Source organism: Equus caballus, chromosome 19 (assembly GCF_041296265.1).
Source record: "Equus caballus isolate H_3958 breed thoroughbred chromosome 19, TB-T2T, whole genome shotgun sequence".
Classification (NCBI taxonomy): domain Eukaryota; kingdom Metazoa; phylum Chordata; class Mammalia; order Perissodactyla; family Equidae; genus Equus; species Equus caballus.
This window is the reverse complement of record NC_091702.1, coordinates 19,246,147-19,261,230: the sequence shown is the minus strand read 5'-3', so window position 1 is coordinate 19,261,230 and position 15,084 is coordinate 19,246,147. Positions and strand designations below refer to the sequence as shown.

The following is a 15,084-nucleotide window of genomic DNA, read 5'->3' as shown; positions in this document are numbered from 1 at the left end:
GCTGAAAATTTTTGATACCTAAGGAAGGAAACTGACATCCAGGTACAGGAAGCACAGAGCCCACCAAACAAGATGAACTCATAGAGGCACACAACAAGACACAATATGATTAAAATGTCAAGAAATAAAGATAAAGATAAAGATAGAATACTGAAAGCTGCAAGAGAAAGGCAACAAGTTGCATACAAAGGAAACTCCATAAGGCTATCAGTTGACTTCTCAGCAAAAAACTTATAGGCTACAAGGTAGTGGCATGATATATTTAAAGTTCTGAAAGGAAAAAACCTACAGCCAAGAATATTCTAACTGGCAAGGTTATCATTCTGAATGGAAGGAGAGTTTTTCAGACAAGCAAAAGTAAGTAATTTATCAGCAATAAACCAGCCTTACAGGAAATGTTAAAGGGACTTATTTAAGCGGGGAAAAAAAGACCATAAATAGGAATAAAAAAACTATCAAAAAAAAAAAAACCCACACAAACATACAGTAAAGGTAGCAGATCAACCGCCTATGAAGCTAATATGAAGGTCAAAAGACAAAAGTGCTAAAATTACCTATTTCCATGATAGGAGGTTAATAGATACACACATATAAAAAAGGGTTAAATATGATATCAAAAACATAAATGTGGGAGGAGGGCAGTAAAAGAGTAGAGCTTTTAGCAAGAAGTCAAACTTAAGAGACTATCAACAATATAAATTGCTATTTACATAGTTTGTTATATATAAACCTTATGGTAATCACAAACCAGAAACCTATAATAAATAGACAAAAATTTAAGAGAAAGGGACCCAAAAATAATACTAAAGAAAGCCATCAAACCACAAGGGAAGAGAATAAGTGAAGAACAAAGAAAAAGAAAAGAGTTAGTAAAATGCCAAGAAAAAAGTAACAAAATAGCAATAAGTACATACTTATCAATAGCTAATTTAAATGTCAATGGATTAAATGCTTCAATCAAATGACATAGGCTGGCTTATTGGATAAAATCCCAAGACCCATATATATGCTGCATACAAGAGACACTCAAACCTAAAGACACTCACAAACTGAAAGTGAAGGGACGGAGAAAGATATTCCAAGTAAATGGCAAGAAAAAGAAAGCTGGGATAGCAGTACCTATATCAGACAAAATAGACTTTAAAACAGGAAGTGTAACAAGGGACAAAGAAGGGCACTACATAATGATAAAGGGAACAATCCAACAAGAGGATATAACACTTGTAAATATCTATGCACCCAACATAGGAGCACCTAAATATATAAAGAAATTATTAACAAACATAAAGGAAGAAATAGACAGTAACACAATTATAGTAGAGGACTTTAACACTCTACTTACATCAATGGATAAATCATCCAAAAAGATCAATAAGGAGACATTGGACTGAAATGACATAATAAACCAGATGGACTTAGTAGATATATACAGCACATTCCATCCCCAAACCACAAAATACACATTCTTTTCGAATGCACATGGAACGTTCTTCAGGATAGATCTCACATATTAGGCCACAAAACAAGTCACAATAAATTTAAGAAGATTAAAATAATACCAAGTATCTTTTCTGACCACAAGGCTATGAAACTAGAAATAAACTACAGGAAGAAAACTGGAAAATCCACAAACATGTGGAGATTAAAAAAATGCTACTGAACAACAATTGGGTCAATGAAGAAATCAAAGGAGAAATCAAAAACTACCTACAGACAAATGAAAATGAAAATATGACATGATAAAATCTATGGGATGTGGCAAAAGCAGTTCTAAGAAGGAAGTGTATAGCAATTCAGGCCTACCTCAACAAATAAGAAAAATCCCAAATAAACAATCTCACAGTGCACCTAAAGGAACCAGAAAAAGAAGAACGAACAAAACCCACAATCAGTAAAAGGAAGGAAATAATAAAAATCAGAGCAGAAATAAATGAAATAGACTTAAAAAACAATAGAAAAAATCAACAAAACTAAGAGTTGATTCTTTGAAAAGATAAATAAAATTGACAAACCTTTAGCTAGACTCACCAAGAAAAAGAGAGAGAAGGCTCAAATAAATAAAATCAGAAATGAAAGAGGAGAAATTACAATGGACACGTCACAAATACAAAGGATTATAAGAGAATACTATGAAAAGCTATACAACAAAAAATTAGATAATCTTAAAGAAATAGATAAATTCTTAGAATCATACAACCTTCCAAAACTGAATTAAGAAGAAGTAGAGAATTTGAGTAGATCAATCATCTATAAGGAGATTGAAACAGTAATCAAAACCCTCCCTAAAAAGAAAAGTCCAGGGCCAGACGGCTTTCCTGGTGAATTCCACCAAACATTCAAAGACAATACGTAACCTTCTCAAACAGTTCCAAAAAACTGAAGAGGAGGGGAAGCTTCCTAACTTATTCTACAAAGCCAACATCATCCTGATGCCAAAACCAGACAAGGACACCACAACAAAAGAAAATTACAGGCCAATAACACTGATGAACATTGACGCAAATATCCTCAACAAAATACTAGGAAACCAAATAGAACAATATGTTAAAAAGATCATACACCATGATCAACTGGCATTTATCCCAGGGAGGTAGGGGTGGTTCAACAACCACAAGGGAATCAAAGTGATCTACCACATTAACAAAATGAAGAATAAAAATCACATGACCATCTCAATAGATGCAGAATAAGCATTTGACAAGATGCAGCATCCATTTATGATAAAAATTCTGAATAAAATGAGTTTAGAAGGAAAGTCAATCAACATAATAAAGGTCATATACGACAAACCCACAGCTAATATCATATTCAATGGAGAAAAACTGAAGTCTATCCTTTTAAGAAGAGGAACCAGATAAGGATGCTCACTTTCATCACTCTTATCTAACATAGTACAGGAAGTCCTAGCCAGAGCAATTAGGCAAAAAGAAGAAATAAAAGGGATCCAAATTGGAAAAGAAGCAGTGAAACTGTCACTTTTTGAAGATGACATGATTTTATATGGAGAAAACTCTAAAGAATCCACCAAAAAACTATTAGAAATAATAAATGAATACAGTAAAGTTGCAGGATACATAATCAACATACATAAATCAGTTACATTCCTATACACTAATAACGAAGTAGCAGAAAGAGAAATTAAGAATACAATCACATTTAGAATTACAAGAAAAAGAATAAAATATCTAGGAATAAATTTAACCAAAGAGGTGAAATGCTTGTACAGTGAAAACTATAAAACATTGTTGAAATAAATTGAAGACGACATAAAGAAATGGAAAGATATTATGGGCTCTTGGATTGGAAGAATTAACAGCTAAAAGATCCATACACCCTAAAGCAATCTACAGACTCAATGCAATGCCTATCAAAGTTCCAACAACATTTTTCACAGAAATGGAACAAAGAACCCTAAAATTCATATGGAACACCAAAGACCCCAAATACCCAAACCAATCCTGAGAAAAAAGAACAAAGCTGGAGGCATCACACTCCCTGATTTCAAAATATTCTACAAAGCTATCGTAATCAAACCAGCATCATACTGATACAAAAACAAACACACAGATCAATGGAACAGAATCGAGTGCCCAGAAATAAACCCACACATCTATGGACAGCTATTTTTCAAGAAGAGAGCCAAGAACATACAATGGAGCAAGGAAAGTCTCTTCAATAAAAGGTTTTGGGCAAACTGGGCAGCCACATGCAAAAGAATAAAATTAGACCATTATCTTACACCATACACAAAAATTAACTCAAAATGGATTAAAGACTTGACTGTAAGATCTGAAACTATAAAACTTCTAGAAGAAAACATAGGCAGTACACTCTTCAACATCAGTGTTTAGCAGCATTTTTTCAAATACTATATCTGACTAGGCAAGGAAAACAAAAGAAAAAATAAACAAATGGGACTACATCAAACTAAAAAGCTTCTGCAAAGCTTTTTCCTTTGCAAAGGAAACCATCAGCAAAATGAGAAGACAATCTAACAATTGGGAGAAGATATTTGCAAACCATATATCTGATAAGGGATTAATATCCAAAATATATAAAGAACTCATACATCTCAACAACAAAAAAAGTAACAATCCAATTAAAAACATGGGCAAAAGGTCTGAACAGACATTTTTCCAAAGATGGTACACACATGGCTGACAGACACATGAAAAGATATTCAACATCACTAATCATTAGGGAAAAGCACATCAAAACTGCATTGAGATCATCTCATGCCCATCAGAACAGCTATAATTAACAAGACAGGAAATAACAAGTATTGAAGATGATATGGAGAAAAGGGAACTCTCATACACTGCTGGTAGGAATGAAAACTAGTGCAGCCACTATGGAAAACAGTATGGAGATTCCTCAAAAAATTAACAGTAGAACTATCATATGATCCAGCTATCCTACTATTGGGTATTTATCCAATGAACATGAAAATATGAATGCATAAAGATATATGCACCCCTATGTTCGTTGCAGCATTATTCACAATAGCCAAGACTTGGAAACACATAAATGGCCATCAAGAGACGAAAGGATAAAGAAGATGTAGTATATATACACAATGGACTATTACTCAGCTATAAAAAAGATGAAATCTTGCCATTTGCAACAAGACGGATGGACCTTGAGGGTATTATGTTAAATGAAATAAGTCAGAGGGAGAAAGTCAAATACTGTATGATCTCACTCATAAATAGAAGACAAAAACAACAATAACAACAAACAATCACATAGAGACAGAGATTGGTTTGGTGGTTACTGGATGGGAAGCGGGGAAGGGAGAAGGGTGAAAGGGGTGACACGACACATTTGTATGGTGATGGATGATAATTAGTCTTCGGGTGGTAAACAGGATGTAGTCCACAGAGAAATAGAAATATAATGATGAACACCTAAAATTTACATAGTCATAAACTAATGTTACATGAATAAAAAAATGATAATAAAAAAGGGGGATAAAAGAATAGCAAAACTTGTCATTGAGGTGGAGCTGCTCACTTTTCTAGCAATTTATTCTACTTAAGAATATGATTGTCATCATTTGTTTGCCAAGTTCTATAAAACCTTCATCTGGAATGGTTGCTTCAGGGAATGCTGGGTAAATATTTTTTGTTTCAATTTGAACACAGGCATAATTCAGTGGCTTTCTATTTAACTTTAACTAGCATTTTTTAACGTATCTTTACCTAACACAGTTTCATTTTATTAGCAGCATAAAAACAAACTTGCACTATAATTTTTCCACTGACAATGTTGCCTACTTGAAGGCATCATAAACTTATAAGCACAGATTTATAATTCATACATTATTTAAAAAGAAGAGACCCTTAATACATTTTATCTGCAAAAGAAAATAATATATTTGAATTAAAAATTATGTTAGTAGAGAAAATGATTCAACCATGTATGCAGAAGTATTCTGACCATATAACTGGATTATAATATTTAAATGTATGAAATCTCATTGACTCAGAAAATAAGTAATAAACTACTTCTAATCTCTGCTAAAGGGAACATTTCATAAGGTAAATCAGATAAAGAAAACTAAGCATTAAATGCAAATACTTGTGAGAATGATAGGGAATCAGACGTGTATTAAAACATCTTATTACAGAATAGATAAGATAAACTTAAGAACATAATCCAAAGGACAATATTCAAAAGCAACAATGTGCAAATTATCTGTTTTCATTTTATGGTAGCTATTAGACTGCTTATTTTTCAGGTTATAAAAATAAATGATAAATGGTTCTACTTATTTTAAGAGTATGTAATTTGAGAAAGTTAATATCCAAAGGAAAAATACTGTTAACCAAAGGTCAGAACTGATAAATGGATTAATAGCAGTTACTATACAATAAATTTAGCATTTAAAAAGCAAATATTGGGCAATTTCATCTTACTAGTGAGAGAAGAAACTAGGAGAAACTCTCATAATCTTTAACCCATTCCTTCCCCAAATCTCATTAAAAAGAAAATAAAGAAATCAAGTATAAACACAGAAGTGAAGAGAGAACAGGAGATGGGAGGTCAGCAGACAATAGATGGCAGTCAAATTTTGGAAGGAGGAAAGCGGATGGAAGTGAGGTTACTGAGTTAGCAGAGAGACACTTCTTTGCCCTGGGAGCAGAAGGGTATTTACCAGTAAGATGGGAACCGAGTTCAGATGCACCATCCCTACTAGGCTTAGAAATTAGTTACCTGGGACCTTGGAAGTCCAGGGCACAGGGTGGGACTAAAAGCAGGAGGATTGTTTTGAAATCCATATAAGGAAATTCAGACTCTCAGATCCCAAGGTCCGCTCAGCCAGCTAATTAATCGCCCTTTCCTCACCCTCACAGAAGACAGGAAGTTTACTTCCCAAAAAGATTCAGGGACGGCCCCTGAGGGGGCGGGTGAAGCACTACACTGAAAGCCGGGGTTAAATGTACTTGTCCATGCTGAATGAGAGCAGAGAAATTGTTTCTGGGGAAATGAGGTGGCCCACACAAAAGATGTAGATTGTGACTGACATGTGGATGTCCTAAAAAAAAAATTGCTTGTCTCTGTCCATTTACCCAAAGATGGCTCCCTTCACACACACACACAGACACACACACACACACACACACACACACACAGAGTTTCCCATCAGCCTTTTCTATACTGTTTCGTCCTGAGGTCAGGTCCCAAAACAACAAAAAACCTTGGAGGAAACAGACAATGCAAGAATAAGAAACTAAATGTGTGTATGCATGCCTGTATTTCTGTATGTGTATCCTCAGACATAAAAGAAGAAAAGATATTGCATCTGTGTAATTTGATCAGAAGCACTTAGAAAATGGGAAAAATTCTTAGAAATTAAAATAGCTGTTCAAAAAAATCCAATATAATGGCTGAAGAATTCTCTCAGGGTAAAGAAATAAAACAAACAGATGGAGGGGCCAGCCCAGTAGTACAGTGGTTAAATTCACACGTTCTGCTTCAGCTTCAGCGGCCTGGGGTTTGCTGGTTTGGATCCTGGGTGCAGACCTATTCACCACTTACTCAAGCCATGCTGTGGCAGGTGTCTCACATATAAAATAGAGGAAAATGGGCACAGATGTTAGCTCAAGGCCAATTTTCCTCAGCAAAAAGAGTAGGATTGGCGTGGGGCTGGCCTGGTGGCGCAGCATTAAGCTCGCATGTTCCGCTTTGGTGGTCAGTAGTTCTCAGGTTCCGATTGTGGGGTCGGACGTGGCACCGCTTGGCAAGCCATGCTGTGTCAGGCATCCCAGATATAAATTAGAGGAAGATGGGCATGGATGTTAGCTCAGGGCCAGTCTTCCTCAGTGAAAAAGAGGAGGATTGGCAGCAGATGTTAGCTCAGGGCTAATTTTCATCAAAAACAAACAAACAAACAAAAAACAAACTGATGGAAAACAGAAGACCAAAAACTTACATGTAGAAGAGATTCAATCCAGGAGATCACCTTCGGATTAATGGGGGTTCCAGAAAGAGAAAAAAGAGAAAACAGAGGGTCAGAAATGATCCAAGAAAATAGAGTACCATTTTCCAGTGCTGAACGCATGCATTTCTGGATTTAAAAAATCAGAGCACAGGGGCTGGCCCTGTGGCGAGTGGTTAAGTTCGCGTGCTCTGCTGCAGGTGGCCCAGTGTTTCGTTGGTTCGAATCCTGGGCGCAGACATGGCACTGCTCATCAAACCACACTGAGGCAGCATCCCACATGCCACAACTAGAAGGACCCACAACAAAGAATATACAACTATGTACTGGGGGGCTTTGGGGAGAAAAGAGGAAAAAAAAATAAAATATTTTAAAAAAAATTAAAAAAAAATCAGTGCACAGATGAATGAAAAAAGGCCCACATCAAGATATAATATTGCAAAATTTCAGAACACCAGGTTGAAAGAAAAAATTGAAAAAGCTTTTAAAAATAACCAGCCAGATACAATAGAGGCTATCAGACATCTCAAAAGGAAGGAAGGTAGACAAGAATAGAATGAGGCATTACCTTTAAAATTCTGAGGGACAATTGTTTTTAACCTAGAATTCTATAACCCGCTATATGATCAACCACATGTGGGAATATTAGAAAGACTTTTTGAGACAATGAAGATTTCAAGGAATTTACCTCTCCATCAGTCTTTCTCAAGAAGCTAGTGAAAAGTGTTGTCCTTTAAAAATAATTAGACATGAGATTCAGAAAACAAGGGAGAGGAAATTCCCAGAGCAATGATGAAGAGAAGTCCTGAACAACAGTGTGCTACAAACACAAGGGAAACCAGCTCCACTGGAACAGTGACTGGAGGGCCTGTCTCCGAAGAGAAAAAAGGATTGCTAGATTCCTTTCTGGGTCTGACCTTATTGAAGGCAGTCTATAAGTGCTCTCAGAGAGTCTGCACTGAATTACTGTTAGTTGCACAGGAAAATTAACAAATGAGAAAAATGAAGCAATTATTGGCTCCACAAAAAAAAAAAGTCAGAAAAGAAAAAAATATGTAATTGTAGTACACTAAAAGGATTATCAATGATCGTTTATATAGTTACACAAATACTGAATATTGATTTAATAAATACATGTGACATAAGTTTTGGGAGGATGGAGGAGAGAAAAAAATGTATATAAAAAGGGGTGGAGATAGACAAGAAGTGAGATTTTCTCACCATCCTCATTTTCTGTAGCAGGAAGACAAACTATAACTGGAATACAAATATTAGAAAACAGCAATATGGTTATATCACTTATAAATCTAAAAATACACATGAGAAGAAACAGCTACAAAGGAGTTGAAATTAGGTCCACTCTAGGGAACAGGGATGGAAGAACGGGAGTGGTAAGTCAGTAGAGAGCTTTTAAAAATAATAATAATAGGTCTTGTATTATTCTTTGACTTTTAAAACTATGATCATGTACAACTTTCATAAAATACAAATACATTTTCTATAGAAAGCTAACATCTAGTAAAAATCCTATAATCCACTAATGGCCAGCTCTTTTCAATGCTTGTGTGGAAGAGAGTAATCCAAACATATTTTGACACTGCATACCAAATATCACTTGATTCATCTGATTTCTAGCATTTCTATGATGGCAGTTGCAATTTACAGTAGCTTCAAGATGGCTCTAAGACAATTCCAAAGCTTTCAGCATAAATTGGCCCTCTAAAACACTGTGCATAAATTTTCTCAGGCTCAAGCTGACCAAATGGCAATCAAAATGAAACACAAACAGGACGTTAATATCACTTATTGCTCAGTGAGCGTGGGAGAAAACAAAGCAAAACACAACCACCACTCGGCCTTACAGGGAACAGTTTCCCATTGTGATGATTATGTGTTGTCAAAATGTATTAATTCAAATGAAGAGACAAATGCATATGTCTGTTATGTGCCAGGCACTGTGCTAAGTATACAGGAAATATAAAGATGCATAAAATCCAGTCACATCATTTAAGGAGTTTATAATCAAAGAAATTAAAACGCTAGAAGGTCTCTTAACTGACCTCCATTTATGTGACTTCCTAGACTAAGCCTCACTAGCCGTTTCCTCCTTTAAACACGAAGACTGATGTCCATAGCATGTTGAACACTCAAGCTTAGGACTGCTCTTCCACCATTAGCTTCTTTCCCTGCCAGCTGAGTCACATGCCTATGTAGGAAAGGAAAAAAATTCTTCTACCCATTTAGGTTCAGTAGATGGCCCTGCAAAATAAACTGACAAATTAATGAGAAAACCAAACAGAATTTATTAATGTGTACATCACCAATACACATGAGAGAACTCAGTGTTGACTAACTCAAAAAGGTGGTTAGAACTTGGGCTTACGGAAGCATCTTAACAAAGAACAAGAATTTGGTAGAGAAGTGACAAGACAAAGGAAAAGGGGTTTAGGCTTTAAGGGCAGCCAATTGTAGGAAAGTAAATATATGGGCAAACTAAGGGTAGGTAAGGGCTAGTTAGCAAGGTTTGTGGGTGTAGACTCTTTCTCTGTGCCATCTTGTCTCCAGTGATGAGACTGTTATCCTCTTCTTGGCATGAGAAATAGGGGAGGGGACATCTTCACAAGGAGAATTTATGTTCTTCTTTTAGAACATATTTATCATTATATAAATTTGATTAAATATTGTAAAAATCAATAAAATTTGATTGTCAAATTAAAATGAACCAGTTGAAAGGTTTGGGAAGACTTGCTAAAGGTGAAAAGTTGAAAAAATGCTGTTGAATTAGGCATGGAAAAAAATCATAAAAATATAGAAGGATTTTTCACAAATAACTTTGCAAGCATCTTTATATTCTCACTTATTTTTCAAGAAAATGAAACTGGATATAGAGAGGATACAAATAGATATGACATACTAAAAATACAACACAAAATCTCCAAGAGAGGGCTTACATTCAAAGAAAGTTTTAATTCTTCATCAAAAGGTGAATCACTAAAAGTATATTTACATGTCTTAAGTTAAAATAAATGCTTAAGGTTGTATATATCATTGACTTTGGATTGCATACGCTAGTTAACTAATGTGTCCATTAACCAGCCAACTACTGGTACTAAATAAGAGAGCTTCTGCTGTTTGCAGAAGTCACTTGGGCCCCCAGGGCATATGTTTATAATAGATTCCCTTGCAGTGGTGATGGATATGCTGTTCTAGTGACATTCTTTCATCTAATGTCCCCAGCTGTGTTCAAAACTAATTGACAATGTTCATTTCCAAGGTGCCTGGCTATGCTTAGCAAAAAAAAACTGGCCCAATTTTAGGAATTTCACATGAGATCTCACTTTTTTGACAACTATTTTCTAAATCATTGATCCAACTGTTAATATAGAAATAAGTAAATTCTGCTAAAGAAAAAAAAATTGATGCAATCCTCAAGAAAAGGAACATAGAATATTAGATAACCAGGTGGGAAAGGGCTTTACATGTCATATGACCCATCCAATTCATTAAGAATAGAGATATACTCAAAGCTGAAGAGGAAAAGGGGAACACAGTTCTAAGTGTCCATATAATAGTAATTATTTTCTGATGGCAATAGAAAATATGTCATCTCAAAACCTGACCTATTAGGTCAAAGGCTGTGATTTCAGCCATCATGGGGAGAGGTTTTCAAGCTACAGTATGATCCACGTGACAACTTTGTTTTCCTTGAAATGATTCAAAAATTAAAATTAAAAGACATATTATGGCAGACAGCTTATATTTTACTTTCTTTGAGTGTTATTTAATTGTGTTTAATTAAAGTAGAATACATTAACTCAGATAACTCTTGTTAACCATATTTAAGGAATATTACAATTCAGTCTGGCAACATAAAACAAAGATCCTTCAATTTTATAGTATATAACTCAGAAAACTTGGTTATAATTCTCATTTCCTATTAATTTTCATAATAAAATCAAAGACATTATCCCATGTGGTTAAATATGTAATAGATTGGCTTTAAATTTTGGATAAATTATAGGTTAAACTTGGAAGTGTTATGACAATTGACATATAAGAATACGTTTGGCTTCACAAGAGCTGGAACATTGGCCTAACAGTTTACTTCACTTTCTGCATACAGTTTTAACAGCATATGAAAATTCATCTTCCTCATCAGTCATTCATCTCTTCTGAGAGATCCAGCCCTTATCCATCCCCAACTCCAGGGTTCTAGATTTTGCTCTCCACTTTTGTCCTCCTAAGAGTTGACTAATAGAGCTAACCTGCAATATCACAATTCCCCAGTGTGGGGTCACATGACACAATATTCTCTGAAAATCCTTAAGTTTCAGATGATGAGTTATATAAAATATGGGTTTCTTTTCAATTCTATAAATATTAAATTCTGTGTATTGGATTAGAATACAGGAGACACAACTTTATTCTTTTCAAAAGAGACAAATTTATATTTACATCCTGTAACATAGGTTAATGAACTGGTCTGGTGTTTTATAAAGTTACACCTTTTAAAAAATTTTTTTAATACAGAAAAATTAACAAAATCATAACAATCTCAGATTATAGGGACATTTAAAAATCATCCAGTCCTATCACTTGCGCTTGAACTCTCTTCACATTTGTCTCACCCAAAAGTTGTTCATTGATTTCAACATTCTTCAGAAATAAGGAATTCTATCTTCTGATGCAGCCTCATCCTATTTCTAGAAAAACTCTTCCAGAGTTATTATGAGAGAAGAAATATGACTCCTGGAGACCACATATGTTTTAAACAAAGGCTCAGAAATTCAAAGAACTACTTATTTCTGAATATTTCCCCTTTCTTCCATTGTCTCAGCATTTACTGAAAGAAGCAAAGAAACCTCAAGCCATGCTCCCCAAATCTCGTTTCCTGCCTATATCTTTAGAAATACCAAAGATGTTCTCTTAGAGTTTTCATATATTATTAGGTGCTATAATCCCCCTACTCAAATATGCATTTCAGCAAATTCTACCTCACAATGTTGCCTATTTTCTTGTGCGTGTAATGATCACGAACCCGTTTGGTTCTATGTACAGTTGCAGCTGTCTCTCACTCAAAAAAGAACCTCCAATTACAACAATCTGTTGCTAGTTCTGACAAGAAGAAACAAGATGTCACAAGTTTTGAAGCCCCAGAACACCAATAATTTAGTGCTAATAATTTTAGTCCTGCCACTAATAATTTAGCAGTTGGTTTTTCACCAAGAGACATAAAGGCAAATAAGCAAATCTAATGCTCTTTACTATGCAATCAATAGAGGTGGTAAGTGATTACCAATAAAGGTGGTTCTACCAATGGAAAACATTCTAACAAACTGAAATAGATGGTAGTAAAAAGCAAGAATTAGTTTGTTTTTAAGAGGTAAAATTTCTCTTCTTCATCAACATAACAGTTTCACATTAAAAAATGTCAAAATTTCTGTGTCAAAAATTAAGTCCAAAATATGATGATGGCACCAAACACGAGTATTTCATTTTAGTGGAATCATATTCATTTAAATAAGGGACAACAAAGTTGTTTTCTAAGGAAGAGAAGAGTTTGTCACTTTCCTGATCTCACAGTAATTACATTTTAGTAAATAAATGTTCTCTTTAAAGTGCAAAATATTTAACAAAGTACTCAATCATTACTATTAATTTCTCCCTAAATCAATCTCTCTTTATGTTTGAGAGACTTTATGTTACATCTAGAATCAGTTTGCATTTGTCTTCCATCCTAGTAAAATTCAAAACGAATTTGTTTATTGAAGGTTCAAGGTGCAGCAACTTGTTCTCCAGACTTTATATAGGTTTTGTCATGATTAATTTGCTTCAGGCATTTTGTTTTGCTGATTTGGCTTCAATTTCTCATCTACACCTCTTCAGAATGCACTTTATTCTGTCCTTTGTGGATCGATCTACAGAAACGCGCAACCTAGCAACTGCTCAGGTTTTCTACCTGCCCTTGCACAAGTTGTTCAAGCAAAACATGTATAGGTTGGAAATTTGATGGAAAAAAAACCTTTTATTTTTTCCTTCTCTCATCCATAAAATAAGAGAAGAGGTATTCAGCCAGAAGCACTCCAAAGTAACTATATCAAGTAGAGGCACAAAAAATATCCCTCACTATAAGGAGGGTGATAAAGTCTTTTTGATGGAATTATCCATCATCTGTTGTGCAGGTGTGTCAGTGGCCTAGAGAGCAAGAAGCAGTGTGTACAATCATGGTCACTAAGAGGACCTGGAACTTTATCCATAAACAAATAATCTCATATTAATTTATTAGTCAAGTCTTTGGTTCTTTAGTAATCCCATATTCTCCCTAAATTTTTCATTCAATGAAATGGAATAATACACCATGATGGCATTTCCCAACTGGAGTTGAGCTAAAAAGCCAAATGTCGTAAGAAATTTCACATTTTTGAGAGTTGCAGAAAGTTGTTACTACCTAAAAATGTTTCCATCTCTTTGAATTATTTATGAAAATTATTTCCCTACCGGAGTGGATATGACATTTTCAGCTTTACTGTTAAGAGCACAGAGCACAATTCAACAACCCCTTTTATGAGGCTTTAAGAAAAATGAATATGCAGATGTGGTTCTGCTCTCACATAAGATGTAAGGAGGGGGATCTATTTCAAATTATATGTGTAATATGCTTATGCTGACAGCACAGAGAGAAAAAATAATAGTCTATTAGCATATGACCAAGATACTACTAGAAATAAGTGACAAAATTTGTAGTACAGAAGCAGACAGTATGGCTTAGTGTTCAAAGATGGGCTTTGCACTGATATACATCTGAATTAGAATACCATTTCTAGCTCACACTAGTATGATGAATTTAGACAAGTCACCTAACCTCCGTAAGACTCAGTTTTCCCATTGTGGACTGGGGATAATGATGCATACTTCATCAAGTTATTACGAAGACTAAATGATAACACTTTATTCATTCAACTTTCATTCAATTAATATGTATTATGACATATGTCAGGCAGTATTCTAGGCACTAGGGATACAGGAATGAATAAAAGACATAGACCACTGTGCTGAGACAATGAAGGATAAAAAGGAACTATCCAAGCAAAGAGTCTTCTAGAGTGAGAGACCAGCAAGTGCAAAAGCCCTGTGTTAGAAGGAGTTTGACTAGATGGAGTAATAGAAAGGAGGCCAGTGTGGCTGGCAGACCATAGGGAGTAAGGAAGACAAGACAAGTTTGGAGGGACAGGCAGGGTGAATCCTACAGGACCTTGTTGTTTACTTGGTCATAGTTTACTAAAACCCGTAAGTTGACTAACACACAATAAGTTTGATACCTTTCAGGTCTGAAGATTAATATTATTTAAAAAAATCAGAGCCATCTATTTTATTTGGCTCCCTCAACTTTTCTCTTTCCAGGGCTAAGACTACTTGACCCTTAGCATGATTTCTACCTAAATCTGTAGGATCAATCTGATATCAAATAAGGAACTTGAAAAGGCTCAGAAGAAGAACACAGCATATCCAGATGAGTGACACTTTGCTGGGCTACAGATTCCAATTGTGGGCGCCAGCATTCTACCCAAATGCCCAGTTGGGACTAGTCATACCTCACAGGTGCCAGCCCCAGAAGCAGACCACACCAGCCACACTGTTACTTG

General features: G+C 35.1%; 1 protein-coding gene across 1 annotated transcript in view; it reads right to left on the bottom strand.

Moving 5' to 3' along the window:
- Window positions 1–15,084, bottom strand: part of EGFEM1 (EGF like and EMI domain containing 1) — a 453,091-nt gene that overhangs the window by 219,373 nt on the left and 218,634 nt on the right. Inside the window, exon 4 of the mRNA XM_070242505.1 lies at window positions 7,436–7,465. Within this exon, the coding sequence (XP_070098606.1) occupies window positions 7,436–7,465 (30 nt within the window). The remainder of the gene's footprint in view (window positions 1–7,435; window positions 7,466–15,084) is intronic.